Source organism: Hyla sarda, chromosome 8 (assembly GCF_029499605.1).
Source record: "Hyla sarda isolate aHylSar1 chromosome 8, aHylSar1.hap1, whole genome shotgun sequence".
Classification (NCBI taxonomy): domain Eukaryota; kingdom Metazoa; phylum Chordata; class Amphibia; order Anura; family Hylidae; genus Hyla; species Hyla sarda.
The window spans coordinates 49619761-49638247 of NC_079196.1; the positions used below are offsets into that span (position 1 = coordinate 49619761).

Below are 18487 nucleotides of genomic sequence, written 5' to 3' on the forward strand. Positions count from 1 at the left end.
AAACACCATAAATAACACTGTGGATTTAGCATTGGTGTTTTTCAATTTTTTTTTATTTTTTTAACCCCAGAAATCCCAGAGTCACATGATAAAAGAATCACATGACTTGTCATGATAAAAACGCAGGGGGATAAAAGGCCAAAGAAAAAAACACCAAGACTTTTTTCGGGGGAATAAAAAAAAAAAAAAAAAATGCCACAAAAACTTAATCTTGGGAGTGCAAAATGACAGTTTTTTGTGGCATTTTTTAAAGGTAAAAATAAGAAAACGTAAGATGATGCAAAACTACAACTCCCAGCATGCCCGGACAGCCAACGGCTGTCCGGGCATGCTAGGAGTTGTAGTTTTGCAACCTCTGGAGGTCAACTGTTTGGAGACCACTGCTTTAAAGTACCATACATACAGTATATGAGATTTTGTAAACAAAATACACATGTAAGAATGTTTATAGCACCAAAACATTATACAGCGTCTGAACTTCGCCAAACTCATCCTTCCTGGTCATCTGAGCCACACACGTGCCAGTCTGTCGACTGACAGCAAACAGAGGTCTTGAAAACCTAGAAGAACTGGAAGATTGTATCAATCTTCATTAATGAATGAGTACGCATTTTGGGGGGGGAATTCATCAATAGTATGATGAATTTGGTGCAAGTCGTGCAAAGACATTGTGGAACGCACGTTTTTAAGCCAGCTCAATCATGGTGTAGATTTGGGCCCAAATGCAACAATCGGGGGGGATTTGTCAAAACCTGTGTAGAGGAAGAGCGGTGTAGTTGCCCGTGGCAACCAATCAGATCACTTCTTTCATTTTTCAGAGGCCTTTTTAAAAACGAAAGAAGAAATCTGGTTGCTATGGGCAACTGCATGACTCTTACTTTATGCAGGTTTTAATAAATCTTCCCCTACCCCCTGATGAATGATACATTAAATGATAAATTCATGACCGCTGAAGTATTACACCAAAAGGTGCTTTAAAGAAAGGGGCAACCACTGAACTGCGCCAAAATATGCCGCTAACATGCACAAAAAAACCTTAAGTACATCCAATGATAACCGCCACCTATGTCTGCGAAACCACGATATCCCCTTACTCTTCCACCGACGTGGACCATACCATTTACTGATTCACCTTATCTTCGGCCAACTTTGTATTTTTGTATCCGGGAATGGCAAAAATTTTTAAAATTCGTCAATTTGATTTTTTTTTTTTTATGCCAAGATCCCCGGAACTTGATCAAGCTGATCCTATGCCAATGTTTCCCTATCGGGGTGCCTCCAGCTGTTGCAAAGCTACAACCCCCCCCCCCCCCCCCCCCCCCAGCATGTCCCGGACAGAAAACGAGCACGGGACTTGATCAAGTTGATCCTATGCCAGTGTTTCCCAACTGGAGTGCAAGACTACAACTCCCAGCATGCCCAGACAGCCAACGAGAGCTCGGGACACGATCAAGTTGATCGTATGCCAGTGGTTCCAAACCAGGGTGCCTCCCGCTGTTGCAAAAATACAACTCCCAGCATGTGCGGACAACCTCGAACCTGGAACTCGATCAAGTTGATCCAATGCTGATGTTTCCCAACTGGGGTGCCTCCAGCTGTTGCAAAGCTACAACCCCCAGCATATCCCGGACAGAAAACGAGCCCTGGACTTGATCAAGTTGATCCTATGCCAGTGTTTCCCAACTGGGGTGCAAAACTACAACTCCCAGCATGCCCAGACAGCCAACGAGAGCTCGGGACACAATCAAGTTGATCGTTTGCCAGGATTTCCAAACCAGGGTGGCTCCAGCTGTCGCAAAAAATACAACTCCCAGCATGTGCGGACAACATCGGACAAGCTGATCCTATGCTGATGCTTGCTTACCAACCGGGGTGTTCCAAGCTGTTGCAAAACTACAACTCCCAGCATGTGCAGACAAGCTGATCCTATGCTGATGCTTACCAACCGGGGTGCCTCCAGCTTTTGCAAAACTACAACTCCCAGCATGTGCGGACAACCTCGGATAAGTTGATCCTTTGTTGATGCTTAGGCTTACCAACCGGGGTACCTCCCGCTGTTGCAAAACTACAACTCCCAGCATGTGCGGACAACCTCGGACAAGCTGATCCTATGCTGATGCTTACCAACCGGGGTGCCTCCGGCTTTTGCAAAACTACAACTCCCAGCATGTGCGGACAACCTCGGACAAGTTGATCCTATGCTGATGCTTACCAACCGGGGTGTCTCAAGCTGTTGCAAAACTACAACTCCCAGCATGTGCGGACAACCTCGGACAAGCTGATGCTTACCAAATGGGGTGCCTCCAGCTGTTGCAAAACTGCAACTCCCAGCATGTGCGGACAGCCTCGGACAAGCTGATCCTATGCTGATGCTTACCAACCGGGGTGTCTCAAGCTGTTGCAAAACTACAACTCCCAGCATGCCCGGAGAGCCAACGGCTGTCCGGGCATGCTGGGAGTTGTAGTTTTGCAACAGCTGGAGGCACCCTGGTTGGGAAACCCTGTCCTATAGATATCCGTGCTTTTATCTTCTATACAGATCAGCGTTATGTCTTAGGCCAAGCTATAGACCGGCCACATGACATGAGTTGTATAGCGCCACATGATGCTGAATGACACTGTGACCAAGCAGCCTCCTGTCCTTGAGGGGCATCTTGGCTCTCTCTCTCTCCAGCGCCATGGCATGATGACAAGGATCAGCAGCATCCTCTAAGCCGGATCCCAGACTCACAGTGATGATGATATTGCACAGGGGAAGGGGAGAGAGAATTGGGTGTAGTAGGTGTGATCTTAAAGGGGAAGCACAGAGGGACAGGGGATAACTCTCCTGCAGGGAGGGGGTGTGATGATGCAATGAACAGGGAACTTTCTTAGCTGGGATGTATACCACCAGCCATGGGCAGCCAGCATCACTGCAGTGCCAGCTGTGAGGTGTCAGGCTGCAGTACCAGGCCTAGAGCTGCCACCTGACTGACTGATGCCCTGGCACACACACTACACAACACAGAAGAGATTACAGGCACTAACCAATGACCTCCTGGAGCTCGTAGCTGTCCCTGCAGATGGGCCACCCGATGGGCTGTGCTGGGGGCTGGCTGTGCACCGGGGAGTCGCTCTGCTCTGCCATCCTGGTTACCGAGGAGGGTGATGCTGCTGGTGGGCACCTCTGCTGCGGGCTGGCACCTGACTGATCACTGACAGCCGGGCAAGCAGGCAGGCACAGGGCTGGAGGAGAGGAGAGGAGGAGGAGAGGGGAGGTGCAGCCGGTGCTTCCTCCTGGGTGACAGGGGAGGGAGGTGGCGCTTCACAGCCACCAGCCTCCTGCCCGGGCGATGATGATACCTAGGACGGGCGCAGCTGGCACCAGGAGGGGCTGCGGGTATCACACCTGCTGCAGGCGATACATTGGACCAGTCCCTATCCGGATACAGTGGGGTCCCCACTACAAGCGCCGATTATTATGTTTCAGACTTAAGTTATCTTTATGTCTTATAGAATTGTAATGTCTTATAAGTTTATTATGTATAAGTCCTGTTATTTTGATATATTGTTTATATATTGTTTTGTTTTTTTTAAAGATTTTATTATGTATATGTTCTACTAGGCTTTTGTTATGTATGCTCTCTGTTTATACTTTATCTATATGTTCCGTTCTAATATGTGTATAGTTTTAATGTTTATGTTCTGTTCTATCATGTTTAGATGTTGTTATGTATATGTTCTACTCTATTCTGCATATATTTTATCAAGCATTCATTCTGTTCTATTATGTTTAGATGTTATTATGCATATGTTGTACTTTATTATGCATACATTCTGTTTTATTATGTTTAGATGTTATGTATATGTTCTTCTCTATTATACATATATTTTATCAAGCATACATTCTGCTCTATTGTGCATATATCTTTTATCAAGCATACATTCTGTTCTATTATGTTTTAGATTTTATTATGTATATTTTCTGCTCTAGTAAGTATATATTTTATCAAGCATACATTGTTTTATTATGTTTAGATGTTATGTACAGTGATCCCTCAACTTACAATGGCCTCAGCATACAATAGTTTCAACATACAATGTTCTTTTCTGGACCATTGTAACTTGAAACCAGACTCAACATACAATGCTATGGAATCTGCGAAACGTGTCAATGACTGGAAGAACTGACCATTCAGAATGGATATTTCACTGGTAAAACCGGTGTATTCCTAAAGTGTATGCACTGACTGGTGTCTAGTAGCGCCCCCTACAGTACAGGTAGGTATTACATGTTCTGTACTCTTTACCTGTGCCAGGGTTGGCTGCTCCTTTGGGCATCAGGTGAGGGCGACTCCATTTTCCTTTTTTAGGACACTACGTGTTCTGTACAGGACCCTGAAGAAGCTCCTGTCCTCTACATAGACCAGTGTTTCCCACAGAGGGTGCATCCAGCTGTTGCAAAACTACAACTCCCAGCATGCCCTGACAGCCGAAGGCTGTCCGGGCATGCTGGGAGTTTTAGTTTTGCAACATCTGGAGGCACTCTGGTTGGGAAACAGTGACATAGACAGTGATTACAGCTCCCAGCAGATCTTTCTTACTTTTATATGTAAGGATTTGCTTTATCTCTATTAGTTATCTACTTATTTATCTTTAATCCTCACTTTTTCCTATTTTTGGATGACATTTTGGGGCTTCAGAACAAATTACCAGGTTTCCATAGAGTTCTGGTCTCAACATACGATGGTTTCAACATACAATGGTCGTCCTGGAACCAATTAATATTGTAACTTGAGGGACTACTGTATATGTTCTGCTCTAGTAAGTATATATTTTATCAAGCATACATTCTGTTCTATTATGTTTAGTTTTTACTATGCATATGTTCTGTTCTATTATGTTTTAGATGTTGTTATGTATATGTTCTCTGTTATGCATACATTCTGTTTTATTATGTTTAGATATCATTATGTATATGTTCTTTTTGACTATGCTTATATTTTGCTTTGTATATGTTCTGTTTGTTTATATTTCATTATGTATATGTTCTGTTCTATTATGTTTAGATTTTATTACGTATATGTTCTACTTGTTTAGATTTTATTATGTCTTCAGTTTATTTATATTTTATGTATACAGTATGTGCTGTACCATTATGTTTAGATTTTATAATGTATGTATTCTTTTCTATTATGTTTATATTTTATTATGTAGATGTTCTGTTCTATTATGTTTAGATTTTACCATGTATATCAGTGGTCCCCAGACTGTGGATCTCCAGCTGTTGCAAAACTTTAACCCCCCAGCATCCCCAGACAGCCTTTGGCTGGGAGTTGAAGTTTTGCAACAGCTGAAGGTCCGCAGTTTGGAAACCACTAATGTATTATGTTCTGTTTTATTATGTTTAGATTTTATTATGTGTGTGTGTGTGTGTGTTCTGTTCTATTATGTTTATAAATGGTCTTCAAACTGTGGACCTCTGTGTGTGTGTGTGTGTGTGTGTATGTATATATATATATATATATATATATATATATATATATATATATATATATATATATATATATATATTCTAATGTACAGTGGTCCCTCAACTTTACAATGTCCTCAGGTTACAATATGTTCTGCATACAATTATCTTTTCTTAAACCAGACTCCTTGATAGTATACACGGCTATATACTTTTAAATAACTTGATAGAAAAAGTCTCTCTGTCTACAGATCTCCACCTTGCTCTGGAAAACGTAACTCTTATTAAATATACAGAGAAGCCAACATTGAAAAGAGGAATCCCAGACCTTTCAGGGTTTTTTTTTTGTTTTTTTAATTTATTTCCTTTTTCATTCTCCATTTTTCCAGCTTTATAGTATTATAGCAAATATTCCATTAGATAACAGCATGGAGCCATTGCACCCACATCCATAGCCAAGCCTGACGCCTCAGCTACGGACATGGATGCAATGGCTCCGTGCTCCTATCCAATGGAATATATGCTATAATACTATAAAGATGGAAAAATGGAGAATGAAAAAAGAAATAAATGAAAAAAAAAAACGTCTGAAACAGGTCTGGGAATTCCTCCTTTCAATTCATTTCATTGTCAGAGTCTCTGTATATTGAAACCAGACTCAAAATACTATGCTACAAGCAGTCTGAATCTGTTAAAGAGTACCTCTCATGATCCTCCCAGTTCACTGCCCCCATCATGATAAACCACCCTCTGCCTTTATTTTTATTATTTGTTAGTTTTCTACCTTGATTTTGCTCTGCATTTTCTGCTCAGTCAGATTCACAGACTGGGAAGGGTTGTTCCCTTGCAGGTGTGACATCATCTGAAGCCATACAGGGGAGAACTTCCTCCCTCACTCTGCTACACACAGCCCAGAGCAGTTCAGTGTGAGATGAGCTATGCTTGGATAAGGCTGCACCACCCCACCCCCCAGCACTCCAGACTGCATTTCCTGATTTTGGACTTCAGCCAGGCCAGCAGGAGTCCAAAGTCTGTGTAAGAGATGGGGGAAATGTGCTTTGGACAAGTAGAGAGACACCTAGCGGCTGCTTTTAAACACAGATAAAACATAGAAAACTTTTTTTTTTTAACAAAGTACATTACAGTTTTTATTTACCATAAGGAGTGCAATAGCAAAAGAAAATGTTAATGAGTGCCCATTTATATGTGTCAATGGCTGGAAGAACTGACCAATCAGAATGGGCATTTTACTGGTAAAACCCCTGTATTACTGAAGTGCATGCACTGACTGGCTGTCTGGTAGTGCCCCCTACAGTACAGGGAGGTATTACATGTTCTGTACTCCTCTTTACCTGTGCCAGTCTTAGCTGCTCCTTTAGATTCCAGGTAAGGGCAGCTCCATTTAATTTTTTTGGTACACTGTGGGGGACATTTATGAAAACCTGTGCAGAGGAAAAGTTATCCAGTTGCCGACAGCAACCAAAGTGAAAAAAAAGTGATGTGATTGGTTGCTATAGGCATCTGGGCAACTTTTTCTCTGCACAGGTTTTAATAAATTTCCCTGAAGACCCTGAAGAAGCTCCTGTCCTCTACATAGACAGTGATTTACAGCTCTCAGCAGATCTTTCTTACTTTTACGTGTTTTTTTATTGGACAAAAATGTACGTCCTGATGTGCTGGGACTTAGCGCACCAGGACGTACATTTACATGACAAGAATTAGAGAGGTGCTCACATTATGCACAACAAGTCCCTTCTGTTAGCCGCAGCCAAAGACCCACTGGTAATAGCATTTTTTATAAAATATTTAGTATTGCCGCGAGCGAAAATGTCCAAACTATCAAAATATAATGTAAATTATCCCGTATGGTGAACAACGTAAGCGTAAAAAAAAAAAAAAAAAAAAAAAAAAAGCCAAAAATGCTGCGTTTTGGTCAAATCACATTCCCAAAAAATAAAAAAACTGATTCCTCCTAAAAGTCCCCTAAGGGGACTAAAAGTGTAAACAAAAGTTGAATAAAAAGTTTTAAAATACATACATTAACCCATCCCTAATTAAAAGTTTAAATCACCCTCCTTTTCCCAAATTCCATATAAAAAATATATAACCATAATAAAAATATATGTGATATCGCCACAATGGCGTCAATGGCGTGCGCGCCAAAAAATTCCAAAGTCCAAAATAGCTTCTTTTTGGTCACTTTTTATATCATGAATAAATGAATAAAAAGCGATCAAAAAGTCCGATCAGTACAAAAATGGTACCGCTAAAAACTTCAGATCACAGCGCAAAAATGAGCCATCATGCCAACCCGTACACGGAAAAATAGAAAGTTATAGGGGTCAGAAACTGACAATTTTAAACGTATTAATTTCTGTGCATGTAGTTATGATTTTTTCCAGAAGTACGACAAAATCAAACTTATATTAGTAGGATATCATTTTAACCGTATGGACCTACAGAATAAAGAGAAGGTGTCATTTTTACCGGATAATGTACTGCGTAGAAACGGAAGCCCCAAAAATTTACAAAATGTTGTTTTTTCTTCAATTTTGTTGTGCAATGATTTTCTTTTTGGTATTGCGGTAGACTTTTCGGTAAAATGACTGATGTCACTACAAAGTAGAATTGGTAGCACAAAAAATAAGCTATCATATGGATTTGTAGGTGCAAAATTGAAAGGGTTATGATTTTTAAAAGGTAAGGAGGAAAAAACGAAAGTGCAAAAACAGAAAAACACTCGGTCCTTAAAGGGTTAAATATCCTTATTTTGTATGATTTTTTTTTAAAGCAGTACAAAAATAGAAAAGTATGTAATCATGGGTATCATTTTAACCCCTTAAGGACCGGGGTTTTTTCCGTTTTTGCATTTTCGTTTTTTGCTCCTTGCCTTTAAAAAATCATAACTCTTTCAATTTTGCACCTAAAAATCCATATTATGGCTTATTTTTTGCACCACCAATTCTACTTTGTAATGACGTCAGTCATTTTACCCAAAAATCTACGGTGAAACGGAAAAAAAAAATCATTGTGCGACAAAATTGAAAAAAAAATGCAGTTTTGTAACTTTTGGGGATTCCGTTTCTACGGAGTACATTTTTCGGTAAAAATGACACCTTATCTTTATTCTGTAGGTCCATACAATTAAAATGATACCCTACTAGGTTTGATTTTGTCGGACTTCTGAAAAAATCATAACTACATGCAGGAAAATTAATACGTTTAAAATTGTCATCTTCTGACCCCTATAACTTTTTTATTTTTCCGTGTATGGGGCGGTATGAGGGCTCATTTTTTGCTCCGTGATCTGAAGTTTTTAATGGTACCATTTTTGCATTGATAGGTCTTATTGATCTATGATGATGATTTATTCATTTTTAAATTATATAAAAAGTGACCAAAAATCCACTATTTTGGACTTTGGAATTTTTTTGTGCGCACGCCATTGACCGAGCGGTTTAATTAATGATATATTTTTATAATTCAGACATTTCCGCACGCGGTGATACCACATATGTTTATTTTTATTTACACAGTTTTTTTTTTTTTATTGGAAAAGGGGGGTGATTCAAATTTTTAATAGGGGAGGAGTTAAATGATCTTTATTCACTTTTTTCCACTTTTTTTTTGCAGTGTTATAGGTCCCATAGGGACCTATAACACTGCACACACTGATCTCTTATACTGATCATTGTTATCCCATAGGGACCTATAACACTGCACACACTGATCTTCATCATTGATCACTGGTTTCTCATAAGAAACCAGTGATCAACGATTCTGCCGCATGACTGCTCATGCCTGGATCTCAGGCACTGAGCAGTCATTCGGCGATCGGACAGCGAAGAGGCAGGTAGGGGCCCTCCCGCTGTCCTGTCAGCTGTTTGGGATGCCGCAATTAGCCGCGGCTATCCCGAACAGCCCGACTGAGCTAGGCGGCAACTTTCACTTTCACTTTCGCGGCTCAGCTCTGAGCGTGCGGCTAAAGGGTTAATAGCGCGCGGCGCCGCGATCGGCGCTGCGCACTATTAGAGGCGGGTCCTGGCTTCACTATGACGCCGGGCCCTCCGTGATATGATTCGGGGTTACTGTGTAACCCCGTGTTATATCAGGAGAGCAGGACCAAGGATGTACCGGTACGTCCTTGGTCCTTAAGGGGTTAATCACATTGACCCAAAGAATACAAAAAATGAGCTATGATTGGCTAAGGCTGCACATACCCCCTTAGTACTCATACTGCATTTCCTGATTTTAGACTTCTGCCAGGCCAGCAGGAGTCCAAAGTCTATGCAAGAGATGGAGGGGGGGGGGGGTGCTCTAGACAAGTAGGGAGACACCTAGTGGCAGCATTTTTAAACACATATCATTTTAAACAAAGTACATTAGAAAGGTGTGTTTTTTTGTTTTTTTTTTACCATAAGGAGTGCAATAGCAAAAATTTGTGTTAATGAGAGTGCCCATTTATATCCATAGCAGATTACAATAGCAGGCAAGTGGATAAAATGATAGCACATCACATCCGTACGCCATGGGAATTTGCCATGCGGAAACAGACAGACCTGCGGTGCGGATTTAAAGATCCCGCAAAACATCACAACACAAACACAAATTTGTTACCAATTTGCCATATTGAGTTCAATGGGGCAGCGAAATTCTACAATAAATCTACAATAAAATGTGGTTTTAGCTGCAGGTACTGAGATATTTCAATACCTGGTACACATCTTACAGTTTGGGATATGAGGACAGGATAGGAGGTTAAGATATGAGGACGGAATGGTCGGAATAGGAGGTTGGGATAGGAGGTCGAGATAGGAGGTCAAGTTAGGAGGTGGAGATAGGAGGACGGGATAGGAGGTCGGGATGGGAGGTCGTGGTATGAGGATGGGATATGGGGTTGGGATATGACAACAATATTTGCGGATGGGATATGAAGTCAAAAGCTTCCTGCTTTGTTGATTTTCCTCCCCAACAAGGATTAGGAAGGAAAAACCGGGCAACACGGGTATTCAGCTAGTGTTAGTAATAATACGAAAAAGGAGCTATGACGCTATGGCAGATTGTTTGTAAACCGGCTATATAAGATATAATGGGATCCCTCTGGGTTCTGTAGAGGTTGCAGAGTTCCGCGTAACTATTCTTGGCATCGAAAGGGACGGAGCTGCCGATGGGACCCCAAGTGAGGAGCCAAATATCAGTATAAACATGGCCTTATATCATGCCTCATTCATCAAAGAGCAATGGTTGTATCATATGTTACTGAGGTTTGCAATGTGGAATACAAAAATACATCATTGTACTTTGTTTTACTTGGAGCAATATTTCCAAACAAGGGTGCCCCCAGCTGTTGCAAGACTACAACTCTCAGCATGCCCGGACAGCCTTTGACTTTCTGGTCATGCTGGGAGTTGTAGTCTTGCAACAGCTGGAGGCACCTGGGTTGGGAAACACTGACTTAGAGAGTGAACAGTGTGTTTGTTTTTTTTTTCCTCCATGAAAATGTAGTGGAGAAGTAAGATACTGTATCTTTATCTGCAAGCTGTAAATGCTTCAAAAAGAAGAGATATGGTATCAGAGCTGATGGGCTTGCTTAATCTAAAGTAGGAAGTATACACAAAAGTAGCAATTGAACTTAAAGAGTACCTGTCATGATCTTGTTAAATGTTATAATCCTCCCACTTCACTGCCCCATCATGATAAACCACCCCCTGCCTTTACTTTTATTATTTGTTAGTTTTCTACCTTGATATTCTTCTGTATTTTAGTCAAATTCACAGACTGGAAAGGGGTGTTCCCCAGCAGGCGTGACATTATCTGAAGCCATACAGGGGAGAACTTCCTCCCTCACTCTGCTACACATAGCTTAGAGCAGTTCAGTGTGAGATGAGCTATGATTGGCTAAGGCTGCACCCCCCAGCATATTATATTTGTATATAATAATGTCCTACTAATATTACCAGTATACACATTAAGGGAGAACAAAACAAAATAAGGTCATAAATTATTTGAACCACATCTTCAGTGTGTTTTAGACACTTTTGCACCATGCTCGGAGGCTTAGCAGAAAACAAGCATGACCTCGCACATTTTTTGGTGTAAAAGTTAGCCTTAATGTCTGGATTTGTGGTATGGATCAGTATATTTTAAAAAAAAGTATACCGATACTGTATATATATATATATATATATATATATATATATATATATATATATTGATTTTTTTTTTTATCATGTGAGTCATACATCCATCATAGGTATTTGTCAGGATTATCAGGGATTTAGGGCATATCTTGTAGTGATCACACAATCATTGCCCACCAACCTCCTTTATAACAGTGTTTTCCAACCAGTGTGCCTCCGAAGGCTGTCCAGGCCTGCTTGGAGTTGTAGTTTTGCAACAGCTGGAGGTGCATTGGTTGGAAAACACTGCTTTAGGGTACGTGAACATGAGCGGATCCCCAGAGCGTATTACGCTGCAGATCCCCGCTGAAGGATCGCTATATGCTGCCTTGACAGGTGCCTGCTCGAAGCGGTAATCCGCCGCTACGAGCAGACACACTGCGATGTGTGAGTTGCCGCGCGCATGCGCAATATACTAGCACATCGCGGCTGCTTTCGGCCTAGCTCAGGGAGCAGCGAGTGTGCGAGTACACTGCGCATGCGTGTCAACTCGCACAGCGCAGCAGTGTGTCTGCTCGTAGCGGCGTATTGCCACTCCGAGTAGGCACATCTAAAGGCCCCCTGTAGGGGTCCCTCAGCGGGCGGATCTGCAGTGTAAAATACGCTGTGGATCCACCCTTATGGGATATCCTCCACTCTTTCTGCAACTTTAATGGAATGGAAGTTGAATGGAGATCACTGTGGACATGCATGGCTACCTCTGTGCATTCACCACCTTAAAGGAAAAAACTTTTTTTTATATATCAACTGGCTCCAGAAAGTTACGGTAAACAGATTTGGTAATTACTTCTATAAAAAAAATCTTCATCCTTTCAGTACTTATGAGCTTCTGAAGTTGAGTTGTTCTTTTCTGTATAAGTGCTCTCTGATGACACCTGTCTCGGGAACCACCCAGTTTAGAAGCAAATCCCCATTGCAAACCTCTTCTACTCTTTGCAGTTCCCAAGACAAGCAGAGATGTCAGCAGAGAGCACTGTTGCCAGACAGAAAACAACAACTGAACTTCAGCAGCTGATAATTATAGAAAGGATTAAGATTTTTTTATAGAAGTAATTTACAAATCTGTTTAACTTTCTGGAGCCAGTTGAGATATATATATATATATATATATATATATATATATATATATATATACGTTTTTTTTTCCTGGAATACCCCTTTAATGTGTGTGCAATGTAATATGTGTCCAGAAGAAGCTTGTGGGGGCAGCAGTTTTTAAACACATTTTGAGATAACTTTTTAGGTATAGCTGAATTGTTATTTAGAATTGACATTGTTATGTTTAGTATTAGTAGGTATTTAGGGTTCAACAGCCAAAACTATCATAGTGTTGTTTCTTTTATACTGTATAGATATGTTGACTGCAGTGACATAATGGCCATAAGAGATAAGGTTATCATCATCATGACCACCATGGCCCTTGCAGTCATGGAACTGCTTTCATGTGGTCTCTTTGAAAGATCAAAGCTGGCAGATGGGATATCAATATTTGGTGACTTCACTTTCTCTCGGGCAGAATTAAAATGCATTAGAACTCAATCCAACCGGGTTTAGTTGCCATTTCTTAAACTACGTCTCAGAATGGAAAACTGGGCCATGTAGAAATGAACACATTCCATACTCAAGTCCATGCAATGCGATGAACATCTGACTTGACCATATAAAACGTATGCACAGCCTGATGGGGGGTGGGGGGGGGGGGGGGGTGGTATCATTTCTCCAAGTACTTACATTGTTAGATGGTCATCATCCAGAAGCATGTCATATACTGTATAGCAATGAGTAACATTAGGTTTGTGCTTCCTCTACCTGAAATTGTACTTTATATATTGACCTGGGCTTCAAGAATTATATTTACTATTGTTTCAATGCTCCCTCATCCCTGCTGTTAAGCCAACTGTTTAAGGGTGGCAAAGGAAAAGCTAGTCTTTAGGCCAGTGTTTCCCAACCAGGGTGCCTCCAGCTGTTGCAAAATTTCAACTCACAGCATGCCCGGACAGCCGTTGGCTGTCCGGGCATGCTGTGAATTGTAATTTTGCAACAGCTGGAGGTATCCTGGTTGGGAAACACTGCTTTAGGCACTTCTTAATCAGGGCTTCATTCTGTCTCATAGTCAATTGTACTCCATATAAGTCCCTGCTTTCTCTTCCCACCCCTCCAGCTTGTTATGTTAGGCTCCAAACTGAATTTAATGAGGTTATCCAGAAAATATAGCAGATGAGGGGCAAGGCCGGCTCTACCTATAGGCAAAATAGGCAGCTGCCTAGGGCGCCCTCTTGAGAGGGGCGCTGTTCTACCCATCGTAAGAAACTTAGCCAGCCAGCATCTGAACCACCCACTCACAGCCAGCACCACTCCCACCAACGCCCCCACCCCTCCCCCGGTACCAAATAATTAGCATTATTCAGCCTGTCAGAGGGGCCTTGTGCTACTCCTCTCTGAAGGCGAGATCATCCAGGTCAGGTTTGTCCAGCATCCTGACAGCACGCACCCAATACCACCCAAGGTGGAAAGGTAAAGTGATGTTTTATGGCATTAAAGTGTACCTGCACTTTCAACAGAATTTTAAAAACCTGTATGGTTTTGTTATATGAACCCTTCAGAGTGTAACAAGGTGACTTTAATGCTCTCACTGCAGATTTGGGGCCCCTGAAAGTCCCCTCTATGGTGCACAGCTATTTCTTATTCTGTTTATTTCAGGGGGAAAGACCAGAGCAGGGCTGTTTGTCAGCAGTACACATACAGGTACTTCTTTTCCCTTACATCTCTGGCCTGAATTACAGAACAGCTCTAACTATAAGTCCTCCTGCTTTCTCCTTTGCCATGAGATATTTAGTGCTAAGGAAAGTGCACTGCTTAGATTAAATTGACTCTCACTGTTCTGGGGTAGAACACTATGGATGGCATGTGGGGAAGGGGAAGAAGGGAGCTATTCATGTACTGGTTTTGCAAGGTACTGCAGTATGTGAGCAGATGGAAACCAAGCAGTTGCAGAATCACATCAAGGAAAGGGTTACATCACGAAGGCACCCCTGGTCTGAGCAGTGAGCTGTAGATAATGATGATGACTAAGCAGCAGTAAGGATCACAGCAAAGAAGAGGTTGAATCTAAGGGCAGTTGTCTGAGCAGTGCTCGAAGAACCACCCGGGAAAGCTGGATACTTTTCTCTGCGCCGATCAGTCAGAGGAACGATAACTACTTTATTGAAGGTATACTAGAGGACATATTCCAAAGGGGCTTCACCTCTCTTCATCAGGTCGAGGTGAAGTCGTCTATTATACCTTCACTAAAGTAGCGATCCGGTTTAAGCACTTAAAACTGCTTATTGTTTTTCTGACCAATCAGCAATAAGAGAAGTATCCAGCTTTCCAAAGTGGTTCTTTGAGCACTGCTCAAACCATATCCCTTGGATTCATGTGATTACCTGCACCAAACCTTGTCTGATGTAAGGATACCGGTTGCCAGAGGAAACCCATGAAGGACTGACGGCACCCCCAGCAAAAATCCAAATCTTCTATACACAAGTGGCGATGTTGCAACACCACCAGAGCACAATGCACATTTCTCCTATCACACAGCTACATACATTGGGTAATAGCACTTAGAGTACCAATCTTTTTTTTTTTTTCTTCTCTAGCAAGGAAGCATCACAAATGCAACCCTGGACTAAGCAGTGAACTGAGGAGGGAGAGAGGGAAGGATTACTTTCAGGAGGCAGTATTGTGTTCAGTAAGAACATAAGTATTTACACAAGAGACCTGCCCAAAATGTTATGGGTGGTCAGAGATAACTGATCAAGAAGCCTTGATTTACCTCTCAGGCACCCAACATTGACCCTCTAGAGGAGAAAGACAGGCTCAACTGCATGCACACAGTCCAGGCTCTCTTCCCTTTAGAGCACAATTTAAGCCCTGCCTCCACTCTACTGCTAGAGATAAAATTCCCCAGACAACATACAGTGGACAGCAGTTTACAGAGAAGTGGGACACCTAGTGGTAATTTTTTTGTTTGATTTACAAATATGTTAGGAATCACACTACTTTCACCATGGGGCCTTTAAGGGTTTATGGAGCTGGCTCAAGATTCAAACAGCCCCATACCTTTTTATAGAAATCATGGCTTATAAAAAAAAAAAAGGCCTCTAGTGGTCCCCATATCATCCAAAACATCAGACTCCTGTCTGAAAATAGAGAGGAGGGGGTTACAGAGCAGCCTGCAGTGATTGGATGAAAAGACCAAGAACTGCACAGCTAGAAGTGAATGCATGGTGAGTGAGGGCAGGCTTAATGCTTGCCTTGGAAACGCCTCTTCCTGAGCAGTAAATGTCAGAATGAGTGAGCAGCAGAGCAGAGGGATTTGTGAGCCAAATACAGAAGCTAGACACATAAAATAGACATGTAAAGAATCTGCATGACCTAGTGAGTAACATATAGCAGCATTATAATTTTTCTGTGATATGACAGGTACGCTTTAAATGGCCTTACAAAGCATCATTGGGGTAGCAGTGGCTTGTATCAGCCAATCCATTGTCATGGTAGCCCAAGGCTTCCAGAACTCTGCTATTAATACAGCCTGCCTACTAGAGTTTCAAAAGTTTTATTCGCCAGGCTCGCAGAACTTTTTGAAAAAGTTTGGTTTGTGGCAAACAAGTTTGCAAATCTGCATTGAAATAAGCCTCAAAATACATGCATAACTGTTAGGGACCGACCAGGGGCCATGTTAGCAAGTCAGGATGAAATTAAGTCAATCACCAGCCCAGAGGCTAGACTGGGCTGACATTAAATAGACACACCCTAAAGGCAATTGGAAAACAGAGGCTGAAAAAGCCAGAAACATTAACTATTCCCTGACCAGAGAACATAAAACTGTTCACACACAGCAAATCCAATAGCTGTGTGTGAACGCAGACCAGGACAGACATGACACTACCCCCCCCCCTTTAATGAGGGGCCTCCGGACCCTCATAAAAACACAAACAAGCATAAAAACATCCCAAATATTTAAAACATTTACAAGCAATACCTGGGCACCCAGGTGGCTCCACGATTGCCACCTGGACGCAGATGCTTGGCTCAGGAATGGAGGTACGTATCTGCAGTCTCCAGAATTTGTCAATGAGATCCTTGCGTCTGGTCCACTTCCACAGGATACAGGAACAAAAACAAAAAAGTGGCAACAGAGCAAGTGGCAGGCTGGTGATTCTGTTAGGGACTGACAAGGGGACAGGGAGAGTGAGCCCTAAACTGACCCTAAAACCGCTCTCCCTGCCTACTTGCCCATCCACCCAAACCGGTGGATCGACAACTGGGCCCCAGTCCCTCCCTGAACTAAAGTGCAGGGGCCTAATAAAAACACATACTAATAAATAGTCGGTCACAGACCAAAAACACAACAGGAACATACAACTCTATAATATAAGTTCAGAAGACACACATCAGAGGACATGAACAGAGGACACAATGGATCAGCGGACATGAACAGAGGACTCAGAGGCAGTGAACAGAGGACTCAATAGATCTGTGGTTGTGAACAGAGGACACTATAGATCATTAGTCATGTACAGAACTCCAAAGATCTGAAATCAAGAACTAATAAAAATAGAGTTCAAACACCAGACAAGAAAACGGATAAGTCAACAGACTTTAGGAACAGACAGGAATATAGCATAATCCCCCAGAACATCCAGTAGACACAAAGTCCCCATGGACCAGTAACAGGGATCTATTGCTAATCAGGAATATTTGCATTCACTATGCAAACCTCCAGTAGACACGAAGGCCCCATGGACAGGTAATTGGGATGCCTAGATACACAGGATATATTTATAGAACACTGTTCACACTGAACACACAAACTGGACACTCCACTCACTATAGGAGTAGCCATTAATAATAAATCCAAATAGACCAATGGCCAGCGGCACACTCCACCGTGTGGTCAGGATGCTGGCCCAGTAGGAAAACAGAAATATAAAACACAGAATTTCACATAAATGGATACAAGAGAAAACACAGTGTGAACAGACACATAGCAAAAAGGATAAACAAATCCTAAAACCGACTAAACAAATACAGCTTAAAATTCACTAAGAGCATGCCACTTTACATGGCTAAAACCAGAAAATACAAAGTGCATGCTAAAAAAAGAGAGAGTAGATTAAAAGCTCAAACAAAGAGTGTTTCACCAAGCCTCCATTAGCAGCATAGCCAGCATGTTAGCAAGTTAGGATGAAATGAAGTCAATCACCAGCCCAGCGGCTAGACTGAAAAAGCCAGATACATTAACTATTCCCTGACCAGAGAACATAATCTGTTCACACAAAGCAAATCCAATAGCTGTGTGTAAACACAGACCAGGACATACATGACAATAACACTGTCTAAGGGCCTTAAAGGGGTACTCCGGCGCTTAGACATCTTATCCTTTGGATAGGGGATAAGATGCCTGATCGCAGGGGTCCCGCCGCTGGGGACCCCCGTGATCTTGCACGCAGCACCCCAGTTAAAATCAGTCCCCGAAGCATGTTCATTCCGGGTCTGATTACCGGCGACCATATGGCAGATGGCGTGTGACATCACGCCTCCGCCCCTGTGTGACGTCACATCTCCGCCCCTCAATGCAAGCCTATGGGAGCGCCGGGGTACCCCTTTAAAGCCCTGTATAACACTGCTAGGGTCACCTAGGAATGTATATCAATTATTTTTAAAGTGGTTTTGAGACTAAGTTCATATAAAATTTATGATGCGATAATCCATGGTAACTAAAAGCTTGTTTAGAAATAACATTGCACTAGTGGATTTTATATGCTTTATAACACTAAACTAGCTGCATAAAGTATGTCATTTTGTTAACAGG

At 42.0% G+C, this 18487-nt stretch overlaps 1 protein-coding gene across 5 annotated transcripts in view; it reads right to left on the bottom strand.

The window, feature by feature from the left end:
* Nucleotides 1-3708, bottom strand: part of STK39 (serine/threonine kinase 39) — a 452628-nt gene extending 448920 nt beyond the window's left edge. For 2 of the 5 annotated variants that reach the window (XM_056533263.1, XM_056533269.1), the window contains exon 1: nucleotides 3028-3706. In XM_056533263.1, coding sequence (XP_056389238.1) covers nucleotides 3028-3127 — 100 coding nt within the window. In that variant the 5' untranslated portion in view covers nucleotides 3128-3706. Of the gene's footprint in view, nucleotides 1-2625; nucleotides 2720-3027 lie in introns of those variants that run through there. The other 3 variants (XM_056533261.1, XM_056533262.1, XM_056533264.1) reach the window with 3 other exon arrangements.
* Between the last annotated feature and the right edge of the window lie 14779 nt (nucleotides 3709-18487).